The following is a 12,685-nucleotide window of genomic DNA, read 5'->3' on the forward strand; positions in this document are numbered from 1 at the left end:
TGAAATAGTGTACAATTAGCCTGTGAAGGAAATCAAAAATGCAGGCAGACAAAAATAGAGGGATTGAGAATTCTATGTAGCGGTTCATATTCATCTCCCAGAGTTCTTTCGCTGGATGTAGCTGGTTCAATTCATTACTACACTATTGGAACTGATTTGGTTCATCTCATTGTTGAAGAGGGCCACGTCCATCAGAATTGCTCATCATATAGTATTGTTGTTGAAGTATATAATGATCTGGTCCTGCTCATTTCACTCAGCATCAGTTCATGTAAGTCTCTCCAGGCCTTTCTGAAATCATCCTATTGGTCATTTCTTACCAAACAATAATATTCCATAATATTCATATACCACAATTTATTCAGGTATTCTCCAATTGATGAGCATCCACTCAGTTTCTGGCCACTACAAAGAGAGCTACCACAAACATTCTTGCCACATACAGGTCCCTTTCCTTTCTTTAAAATCTCTTTGGGATATAAACCCAGTAGTAACACTGCTGGATCAAAGGGTATGCATAGTTAGATAACTTTTTGAGCATAATTCCAACATATTATTTCTTATAGATAGAAATGTTCTGTTAGTCTCACAATTTGTTTAAGTAGTCTCTATTTTGTTTCCTAATTCTACTTCTTTGTCACCATAAATTTTTTTATAAATTATTTTTATATTGTGGAATTTTTCTTTTTGTAATTGACTTCCTTGAGGTATATACTTGTACTGAATTCTGTGAGTCAGAGGATATGGATGTTTTAGTCAGTTTTTTCAAAATATTAGGGTTTTTTTAAAAATCATCTTTGCCATTTTGCTGGGTATGAGATGGAAAATTCCAGAGTTGTTTTAATTTGTCTTTTTCTTAGTATCCAGTGTTATGGAACAGTCTTCTATATAGTTTTTAATAGTTATCACTTCTTTTGAGGACTTTATGTTCTTTAATCGTTTAGGGGAGTGATTCTTGATCTCAGTGTGTTTGTATTAATATTTTTATATCTTGGCTATCAGAGCTATTTGATGCAAAGATTTTTTTTTTGCTTTGTGATTTACTTTATCATGACATTGATTTTGTTGCTGTAAAATATTTTCAATTAAGTCAAATGTATTGATCATTGCAAAAATGGTGCTAATATTTTGTTCTTGATTTTTTTTTTTCCCCTTTGAGGTTCAAACCCGAAGTGCTGATGAACCTATGACAACATTTGTTGTTTGTAATGAATGTGGAAATAGATGGAAGGTATGACTCTATACTTTTTATTTAATATCTATTCTACTACTATATAAATAACTGACTCATTTTTAAGCTTATAGGTATTTCTACTTTGAAAATTACTCAGTTAATCCTTTACCATAGACATGAATTTATTATTAAATAAGGAAAAAGTTTCCTTAAACTATTGCATTTATTTGATTATCATTGAAAGATTAGTCTAAATAAAGTGATTGGTAGGTTCTTGTTTTTAGCTTTTCTCTCACTGACAAGGAATTCTAGAATCATAATTTCAGAGCTAAAAGGGGGGGGGGCGCTTTGGTTCCATTTTGTCAAATTTATACCCCAATTTCATTTTTCTAAAGGGTCTGTAGTATCCTTTAATAACAATAGTTTAATTCCATTTGTTCCTTCATCAGTTTTCACCCAAAATTTCTCTGGGCATGAGTCCATCATATTACTATATAGTTGTAGTTGTACTTCCCTGTTCTCTCCTCAATCCTTTCTTTATCATCTTGCTTTTTAAATTCATTTATGCCACTTTCTTGTCTTGAAACTCATCCATAAAATATCACTAATTTCTTCGAGGTCAGTTCACTTTCTTGAATTAGAATTTTTAGTTAATCTTGCTTTTGTTTGTATATGTAGACAACTGAAGCTATGGGTTTTAGAATTTGTTCTGATTTTGGATTCTGTCTTTAAATTTTTCAGTATTTTAACAGCAGTTCTTCTACTTTGTTAACATTTCACTATGTTCTCCTTATTGATGGCTAGTTAATACCTTCTCACATCCTTTTTTAGTTTAAAGCTGTAATTTAATAGCTATACTTAACATTTTATAACTTATATTTACTATATTATATTAAATCAGTCAATAAATATTTATTAAGTATTAAGTGTCAAGAACAGTTCTAAATGCTGGGGATAGAGAAAGCTTCAAAGACAGTCCCTGCTATCAAAGTAGCTCACAAGCTAATGAAATAGAGCTTGAATTGTGAAGTATTATCCTTAAACCCTGTGAGGCCTAGGTGGTACAGTGGATAGATTGGAGGAGATGAAGTCAGAAAGACTCATCTTTCTGAGTTCAAATTTGATTTCAGATACTTACTTATCAGCTATATGAGCTAGTCACTTAACCCCAAGTACCTCAGCTCCTTATTTGTAAAATGACTTGGTAAAGGAAATGGCAAACTACTCCAGAATCTTTGCCAAAGTACCAGATGGGGTCTCCAAGAGTTGGATAGGAATGAAACAATTGAATAAGTCTTTAAACCCTATTCTGTTTAATACAAAGATTTTTGTCATCTTTGCTTATAAACCTAGTTATCCTTATCATTAGCCTTAGATTAGGTTTTGGGAATGAAATCCCCATACTATATTGCTGCCAAGAGATTTTAGTAAATGTTCAAAATGTAATCTATCTGATGGCATATTTAGATTTTCAGATCTTTTGAGAATATATAATAATTATCCAAAGATCTTTGTGAATGCTGTAGAAATATATGTGCATGAGCAACATTTAAAATTTTGAAGATAAAATTTTTAACAAAGTGATGATTACATATATATTTAAATTTTGAATTTGCTTTTAATTAAATTGTTGGGAATAATTTTGCTATATTAAATGATAATTTAAAATATTTTTAAAACAAGTTTAATTATACATTTTTGATTTATGTTTCGGTATTAGGTGAGGCAAACATCCACAAATGATTATCATACATGTTTAAAAAGTAAAAATTTTTTTCCAAAGATGTATAGCTTTAAAAGTTTATTTCTGTAAAGTAAAAAGAAATTGTCATTTTCATATGTCTCACGATTTAATTTAAATTTTTTTTTTTTTTTTTTTTTTTTTTTTTTTTACAGTTTTGTTAGAAGAAGAAATTGGGAAGATACCTGGACACTTAACAAAAGATTTTGTAATTAGCTTTAAAAACTAGGTCAAGAATCTAGTTTCCCTGCAAATGAGATTTTTTAAAGCAGCATAAATCCTTTGGGTTAGTTTTTTTGTCTTTGTTTTTTTTTCCCTTACAATCATTCTTATAGTTAGTGTAAGATCAGATAGTCAGTTGTATGGTGTATGTTTAAAACTATTTTTTCATTTTTATAAGTAAGTCAACATTAAACTTTTATCAATTTAAACTTTTGGTAACTTGTTTGTTTTTCGTAACAAATGGAAAATGTACTTTAACTTTTTTACAATCTGAGACATACACAAAAGATTTTTTACTTCTCTTCTCTGTTAATGTGAAAGTGGAATTTGCATTTGTTTCTGTATTGGCATGTTCCTACTTTATTAAGGGAGAAGAAAGATTAGTATAATTTTAGGATTACCAAATGTAGTGTGGTAATGAAATAATATTTGGACAGCTTATCTAGTTTGTAAATACCATTTTTGAATTAGTATCTCCCTTTGATCATAATGATTGTTAATAAGACTTAGTGATTAGATATCATTTTGCATCTGTGACTAGCTGTGACCAATTGGATTTGTTGTACTTCTTAACTCTAAATTACTTGCTCTTAATAGATCTTAACTTTTGGGAAATTTGCTTTAAATAAGTAGTTTGTTAAAACTGATCAATTGTTCTTTTTTTATTTGTTTGACATCAGATTTTAAATTTTGCTGATGAACAAGGTCATTGTTTGGTAGATTTTCAGCTACAGTTTAGATCAATTCTTCACATGAAGGTAGATTGAGGGAAATAATGTTAAACTTCACCAATTACTATAGTTTTCCTAAACTGTTCATGAACTTTACTTTGATGTAAAGAACAACAACAATAATAATCAGTGACTAGGCTTGAGTATCCAGTTTACAATATTAAAGGCATGTTAATCCCACATCTAGGTTGATAAATTTTTTTCTTTCTGAAGTTTATTTTCTGATTATATACTTTGAAAAACCACTAAATGCTGTTCAGTAAAACTGGGGCATTCTTGTTTAAATTTTTTCTTATGGCAGTGCAATTTTTTTTCTCCTCTTCAATTGCTACACAGATAACATTAAATAATTTTGGAACAATGTTGTCACATTCTTTGTGCCATTTCATATCCACTCTGTCCCCCACAAAAAAAGCTCAGTTTGGTAAAATGTAAAAAACTATCTAAAATAACATGTTGGTTAAAATCTATATTAAAAACTGACCAATTTAGTTAGGCCCCTCTCTTCCCAAAATGGCAGAGAGAATCTACTGAAGTGAAGAAAAATGTTTGACTTATGATTTAAAAATGATAAAGAAAATTTGAAAAAAACAGTTGAGCATTAAGTTAATAGAAATCTCATGTAACTTAAAGTGTTAAATTTTTCAAATAACTCAATAAAGGTCTTTTTATGAACTTATTTGATAGTCCATCTTATTTTGCATTTTATGTATATATATTAAGCCTTTAAGTATTTTTTAGTTATAGAAATTAATGACTTTTTGCCCTTCAAATTTTTGGACTTTGGAAGTGTTGATTTGAAATTAATGCAGCCTGATTTTATTTGAGGACTAGTAGTGCTAAAATTAATTTGAATTCCTTGGGAATATTGATAATTATGTATGGGATAATGAAACAAAGCACGTTTCTTGCTGTCAGGTTACTCTTGAAGGAAGACAGAGATGGTGGGAATATTTCAAGATAGTACCATCTTGTATGAGAGTATATTTATGTGTATTTTTCTTCCAGTAAAATCCTTTTCCAGTGCTTTATTGTGTGTGAGGTGAGTATGTGTTTTTGAAGCCTGTGCCAATAGAATGTAAACTCAGGAAGGTCGTACAAAGCTGGAAGGATTTAGGGTATAAATTGAGTAACAGACTTTGCAGTGAAGGATCAGCTTAACTAAATTTGGATAAGGCAGTCATGTTGGCTATAGTGAGATGAAATTTTTGTTCCCAAAAGACTCTCAAAAACCATTTGTGCTGGTGAAGTAAATACCTATATTGTCAAAACCACTGATCTTTTAAATAAGTTGTATTTATGTGTGTACGTGGGATATATATTTCAATTGTGTATGCACATATATACACAAACATTCACAAAAGACAACAGAAGGCGGAAGCATTATCTTGTGGATAGAGAGCTGGTCTTGAAAAACAGAAAACCAGTGATTCAAATTCTACCTTTGGCCATTCTGGCTGTATGACCATGGGCAAGTCACTTAACCTCATGTTGTCCCAGGCAACTTTCTAAGATAAAATTAACTGGAAGTAACATACATTCCTATTTTAAAAGGCAGGAAAATGTGCCTGCTACTAAAAAAAATATTTAATGTTGAGAGAAATTGGCTTGGTAAGAAAATAAGAAAACTTGTTTTTCACATCTTAAATCCATATATAGCTGAATTAATTTAGGCAAATTAATGGTTAATAAAAAAGAAAGGCAGAACTCAAAATTAAGTCTTCAAATGCATCATTTTATTGGTAATCATTTTATGATATATAATAAGTAACAACTCTTATAAACAAGTTCATATTATGTCTGAATCTTATGTAATATAACCTGTAGAAATGATGTCTTATGAATCACCAGTAGAGGGTAGTCAAAGATGTAGAGTAAAAATTCCAAATTCAGTAGTTTCTTTGTTCAGTTTCTTTAAGAGGTCCAATATAGCCTAATTTGAAGATTAAATTAGAAATTACTTCTAAAAAATACTTTTAAAGTGTTATGATCTAAAGAAAGGTATTTTTAAGCAACACCTTTATTTTTGTTCATATTTAGCCTCAGAAAACTATTCAAGAAGAGTTAAATATCTCACTGAGAAATAATGCTTGTTGATAGTATCCTTGACATGGAGATGCTAGTGAAATCTGAAAGTCAGAGCCTCAAGGCAATAAAAGTATAAGCAAAGGACTGATCTTAAAGGTACTGCTTATAAGGTAAGTTAAAGGTATGTTGAATACATTCCCACAAGTAAGAAGAGATGTGTTTGGAGAAAGTTATTCAGTATAGACCAAGTTAACATAGAAAAATACTTAGCTTTACTTAACTGTCATGTTTTGGGAGGAAGATTTAGTAACCATTGGGTATATTTGCTATCTCTGTCTATATATATATCCTTTGTCAGAACATAAACACGTGTTTTTGTTTTTTAAAGAAAACTTAGATTCTATAGCAATAGAAAATGGCAGAGCTGTTCTGACTTTAAGTGTTTGATAATGACAACCAGTCTGATTCATGAGCTTGTTTCCTGGGTTGGACCAGAGCTCATTTTATCTTCATAACTATATTCCAAGGACTTTTCAGTATCTTTTCAATCTTTTCTCACTCTTACATAAGAAGGCCAGAATAACCCACATACACTCTTTTCTGACAATCCCTGACTCTTCATCTAATTATTCTCACTGCTCACTATAATCCCTTAGAGGAATAATGAATTTTCTATTCTGAAATTCAAAAGGGTAGGGAATTTGACAAAAAAAAAAAAAAACACTTTCCTATAGCATAGCCAGCATAGAGAATAGCAAAAATGGGTTTTGATAATACCACACAAATGGTTTTTTGTTTCAATTTTTTTTACCTTAATAGCAGAGAAGCTAAAAAACTACCCCAAATGATTTTTAACCCATATTCTTTTGTTTAAAAAGATGTTTTTCAAAACTACCCTCAGTTCTGAGAACTCAGAAACAAAAAAGTTTCTTACCTTATAGTCTTTTTTAGAATACTAATGACAAAAGAAGAAAATTTAAGGATATTAAAAGGAATCTATAGGATTAGGTAAATATGAGCTTTTCTTTATTTTATTTTGAAGTAGTTATTGATGAATTACTTGCAGGTTAGATTATGATAACTCAGTACCAACTTTTAGTTGTCTCAGTATGATTTGTAAATACTTGTTTCTTTATAAATTTATATATCATATTGGACAAGGTCTCTGATCTAAGAACTGTACAATGTAAAGCAGTTCTCATGTAACCAGACATAAGAGAAATACACATGAAATGCATATTGGTTAGATATGTTAAACAAAAAGATGTATTTATGCCAGGATAATTAAAAAGGATTAAGACAGTAAAATAATTCATGGAAATTTTGTCTTTTTAGTCTCGGAATTTCTTTTGTCTAGGTCCTTTTCTCTCTTCAGCCACTCTTCAAAATTAGATGTTTTCATAGAATTTCAGAATTGGGTAGGAACCTTGGAATTGCTTATACCTGAACAGATTTCCCACTACAAAATCATTAATAAGTGGTTATATAGTCTGTTTGAAGACCTCCTTACTACGCTCTGAAATAGCTTTTGCCCACTTTCGTATAGTTCTGGTTTGGCTTTGTAATTCTACCTTTCTGCAACACATTGTTCATTACTTTTAGTTAGATCCTCTAGGGCCAAATAATACAAATAATTTCTTCCACATAACAAGCCTTTAAATATTGTTATGTCTGCTCTAGGTCTCTGGGCTCTGATGGCATGGTCACTTGTCCTTGTTACTTTTCTCTCAAGCATTCCAGTTGTTTCTCTTCTTTCTAATATATGGTGCCCAGAATTGAATACAATTCCAGATATAAAATTATTGCTTCTTTCATTCTGAACACAAACCTTCTGTTTAGTTTTTTCCCTGTGCTATTGACTCATAAAAAGGCTCAAATCCACTAAAACCTTTCTATATTTTAAAAAATTTATCTGGTTATGCATTTGTATTTGTGCAAATGATCTTTAGAACATGAGCCAAGGATAATAATTTGTTAGGTTTAACACATTCTAGGTTTTTGAGATCTTTATAGAGCTGTCTTCCTCACATGTTATTTTACAATTGTGGCTTTATCTGTTTCCTTTTTTATACTGTCTTTTCTTTTAGAATGTAAGCTCCTACCATTGAGGATCAGGAACTGTTTTTTTACTTCTGTTTCTATCTCTAGTGAGAGACACTAGTAATTTACATGTAATAGTGTTAAGACTGAGAATTTTTTGAAGTTTTAATTTATTATTAATTTATATTAATTTATTATTAAGGTCTGTAGTTTTTGACTTTTCTGAAGCATCTACACTTGATTTAACTAATACCTATATTTTATTCCAGAACTCAATTTCTGCTTTTATATTAGGGGATTTAATGTATATGCTGATATTTTTACAAATAGCCCCAACTTCCAGTTTCAAAATATCCTCAACTTCCATTATTTATTCCTCCACTCCATCTAAGATAAACATAGATACATACTAAGATACACTCTTGATTTTCCTGTTATCCACAGGTAATTAATTTTGGTTCGTTATTTCCTGGGTTGGACCAGAGCTTCAGGCTCTGAATTCTGAAATTCCATTATAAGATCACAATTTCCTATCATTCCATCTTTTTCCATTTTTTTTTTTTTAACTTTAATTTAAAATTAAATTTAAGATTATTTCTTGCATTATTGTGTCAAGGTGTTTTTATTGATTATAACTTTTATATAGTCCAATTATTCTTATATTTTCTCTTCTTGATCTGTTCTCCAGATCTGTTTTCTTATAAAATGTTTCATGGGAGAGAATTCTGGGAAGATGATGGAATAAGTTGGTAAATTTCATGCTCTCTAGATTTCCTCCACAAATAGAAGAAATTTGTGCCTCAAAGTAAACACAGACTAGTGAAAAACCAAGAAAACTTGGGGCCCAACAGAGGTCCTCCTGGTATAACTGGAGAAGACTGAAGAAAGATCCCAGACTGGGAAATCAACCCATGCAAAGTACAAACATCTCCAGACTGGTTCCACAGAAATACCAAATTGGGACTTCTGGAGCTAGCTGGGCATGGCTGGAGCCTTGGCTGGAGCCTCAGCTACAACCACAGGAATTTGCATCTCCCAGACAGTGTGTGTGTGGGGGTCCTGGGTTTGAGTCCAGGAAGAATGAGTGAATCTTGACTTATTAGGCTGTGCTGCAGAGACACTGCACTGGGCTAAAAGAAAGCACACTGGGAATGCAGAAATAGTGGGGCAGGGATTTTGCTGGCTTCTGGTACTTGGAGAAGGGTGGAGCTTGTGGTTTGGAGTTTCAGGTCAGAGGGGAGCGCTGAAATGAAGCTGGAAATACCATCCTTCCCCCTCCCACAACAACAAGCCAATCATAGAAACTTACTATGGGAACAGGGAAGACCGGGGTTCTTCTTCACAAGAGGTCACTGAAGTAATAAAAGCTATCCCAAAGAGAATGTGAAATGGCTCCCTGCCTAGAGAGAGTTTATAAAAGAACTCAAAAAAAATTTTAAAAAATCAAATGAAAGACATTGGAGAAAAACTAAAATAAAAATCATCTGAGAAAAACAAAATTGAAAAGGTTTCATCAAAGATGAAAATAACTTTTTGAAAATTAAAATTGTCAAGGAGAGAAACCAGTGAAGGTATGAAAGACCAAGAAATAACAAAATAGGTTATAAAGAATGGAAAAAGTAGAACATAATGTGAAACAAAACTGATTTGGAGAACTTATCAAGAAGAGAAAATAAAAGAATAATTGGACTGCTTGATTGATGGTTGTGATCAAAAAAAGGACTTTGACACAATAATGCAAGAAATTAAGAAAAATTTGCTGGAGTTATTAGAACGTGTTAGGGGAAAATAGAAATAGAGTAAATCTACTGATCACCACCTCAAAGAGATCCTTTGTGGAAAACAGGAATATTATTGCCCAATTTCAAAAACCCCAAGAGAAAATCTTGGAAGAAACAAGAGAAAGCAATTCAGATATGCTGGAGCTACAATTAGAATTGTTCAAGACTTAAAAGCAGCCACAATAAGATTGCAAGTTCTGGAATCACACCTACTGACAAAAGAACTAGGCCTGTGACCAAAAATATCATATCCAGCAAAATTATCATAATAATGAATGAGAAAAAAAAATGACATTCGAACTTGCAGCTTTTTAGGACTTTCAGGACTTATAATCAAACTTGAATTTAATAGAAAATTTAACATGAGAACCAATATCAAAGATAAGTTTTAAGGAATTTAACATGGACAAATTGTATGCCCTATGTTTAAGATTGACATCAGTAATAGGTAGCTCAAAACAAAGATTGGGGCAGAGTTAAGATAAAAGTAATAATTATGTTATATAAATGAAGTGAAGAGGAAGAATGGGCACAGAAGCATTAGAGGGGGGAGGAGGGCTTGTTTTAAAAACCTGTTCACATTGGGAATGAGTTAAATAGGCAACATTGCATATATACCATGACGGACATAGCACTCCAAAATCTATAAAGAAAGAGGAAGAGGGATGAGTGGACAGGAAAGCAAATGGTGAGGGAAGAAGACAAGGAAGGGGTCCTAAGGGTGAAGGAGATTAAGTAATGGGAAGGCAAGTTAAGAGCAGGATTAAAGGGTCATCAGTGATAGGAAAGATGTGTGTAGGTATGTGTGACTGAATATATTTACATAGTAAACGTAAATATATGGGGGGAGGGAGAGGAAAGAATAAAGTAAAAAAGGTACACAGCACAGAACAAAAGAATATTTACAAGGAAGTAAATATATATTTGTATATATTTATTATATATTATAATTATTATTATATAATTATATTTATATATATATATATATATACACACACACACACACACACTTTGTTGGGGTGTGTGTGTGTGTGTGTTTATCCCCAGCAATTGGGGTTAAGTGACTTACCCAGGGTCATATAGCTAGGAAGTGTTAGGTGTCTGAGACCAGATTTGAACTCGGGTCCTCTTGACTTCACAGGGTTGGTGTTCTATCCACGGTGCCACCTAGCTGCCCCTGTTATGTTTTGAATCCTCCCTGATGTATCAGAGGCCTCACATCATCATAATGGAATGACTTAAGTACTTCTCCCTCATGATTCTTGGTTAGTGAGAGAGTCACCTCAGGTATTCATTGTACATTTGGTATATTATAAGTCACTATTTAATCAAATGGGTCATAATATGTCATAATTGTACCCATTTCTCTGTCACCTTTGTGCCTCAGTAGCTGTGAACAACTTAACTATAGGAAATAAGCTAAAGACCTTCACCCTTGTTTTGCCTTGGATGGTCACCAAGCTCAGTTTGGCAGAGGTGACAACTACATGGAAAGTCCTCCCAAATATTTTTGTTCTTTCAGACCAATCACTTGTCCAACAGGAGCAAATGATCATCTTATGACTATTTAGGTCACTGACTGTGATGGCTTGTACTCTTTCCTCCTACCCAAATTAAGCAGAAGCTTATCCATCTTATGTGGAGATATTGCTTCATCTGACATGTGACCCAACTGATTATTCTTATGCAGTGGGATTATTCTATATTTGGTATAGATGTTCCAGAATGACTGAACATTTAGCCCTATAAAAATAGTATCTTGGAAGGAGGAGACATCTGAGAGTGTGAGGAAGATCTGAGATCCACTTAATTAGAAGGGACCGTGGACCCTTTAATCAAGTGCCATTGACTCAGATCTTTACTCCAATCTTATTTTAGATGGGATCATTTTATCTACACATGAGATCTGCCATTACTCTCAGACAGAATAGTCTGTAAATATGCTTCTGTATTCCTGTTTCAATCATAACTCTAGAGAAAGGAAGGAAGAGAAGAAGCATTTATTAAGTGTCTTCTATGTCATTCACTTTACAAATAACTCATTTGATCCTTCCAGGAACTCTGTAGGTGCTGTTATCCCTATTTTATTGTTAAGGAAACTGAGACAGAAAATTAAGGGACATGTCCAAGGTCACACAAACTTATGAAGCTAGATTTGAGCTAAGGTTTTCCTGATTCCATGCCTGATGCACTATCCACTGTTACCTAGGAATGGTATTTAATTTTGTAGAGTTTTCTATTGATAATTTTATTTTCTGTTATAAATTACATATCATTACTTAAGAGCTTCAACATTGGGGTTGTCTTGGTAGAAAATAAAAATGTGGTTTCATTATTTTGACTTTTCTTTCTACTGAAACATTCTTAAATCTTACAACTTAGTTTTCCTTTATATTGGCTGAAATCTTTCTGTCATGGTAGGATTTGTCATCTTGATTTCATCAAATGAGTATGTGAAAAAAGAATTTCTATAAACTAATAATCATAGTTAGGATTTATATAGTGTTTAATATGCACCAAGCACCCAAACATTTTACAAATATTATCTTATTTGATTACTCATAACAACTCTTACAAGGTAGGTATTTTTATCCCCATTTTAAAGATGAAACTAAGGCAAACAGATTTAGTGACTTGCTTAGGATCACAAAGGTGCTAAGTATCTGAGGCTAGATTTGAACTCATCTTTATTCATTGTTACCTAGCTGCTTGCCCTAGGTTCAGTGTTGGAACATATGAGATACTTTTGGGTATTTTTGAAGGGCCCCACAAAACCTCTGAATGATGCCTGTAATCAAGGAAATTCATAAAATAGTTTGTAAATATGCTTCTGTATTCCTGTTTCAGTCATAACTCTAGGGAAAGGAAGGAATGCTAATGGAACTTCAGTTGAACTTTTTATCAGCTGGATGCTATGTTGCATTTTGGAGCTCCTCCTTATGACTAAAACTGTACAGGGACATCATCT

General features: G+C 32.2%; 1 protein-coding gene across 1 annotated transcript in view; it reads left to right on the forward strand.

The window, feature by feature from the left end:
* TCEA1 (transcription elongation factor A1) overlaps window positions 1-4,547 on the forward strand; it is a 30,987-nt gene extending 26,440 nt beyond the window's left edge. The window contains exons 9-10 of the mRNA XM_031946400.1: window positions 1,160-1,231; window positions 3,071-4,547. Of these exons, the coding sequence (XP_031802260.1) occupies window positions 1,160-1,231; window positions 3,071-3,079 (81 nt within the window). The 3' untranslated portion in view covers window positions 3,080-4,547. The remainder of the gene's footprint in view (window positions 1-1,159; window positions 1,232-3,070) is intronic.
* Window positions 4,548-12,685: the final 8,138 nt, after the last annotated feature.

This window comes from Sarcophilus harrisii, chromosome 1 (assembly GCF_902635505.1).
Source record: "Sarcophilus harrisii chromosome 1, mSarHar1.11, whole genome shotgun sequence".
Lineage (NCBI taxonomy): Eukaryota > Metazoa > Chordata > Mammalia > Dasyuromorphia > Dasyuridae > Sarcophilus > Sarcophilus harrisii.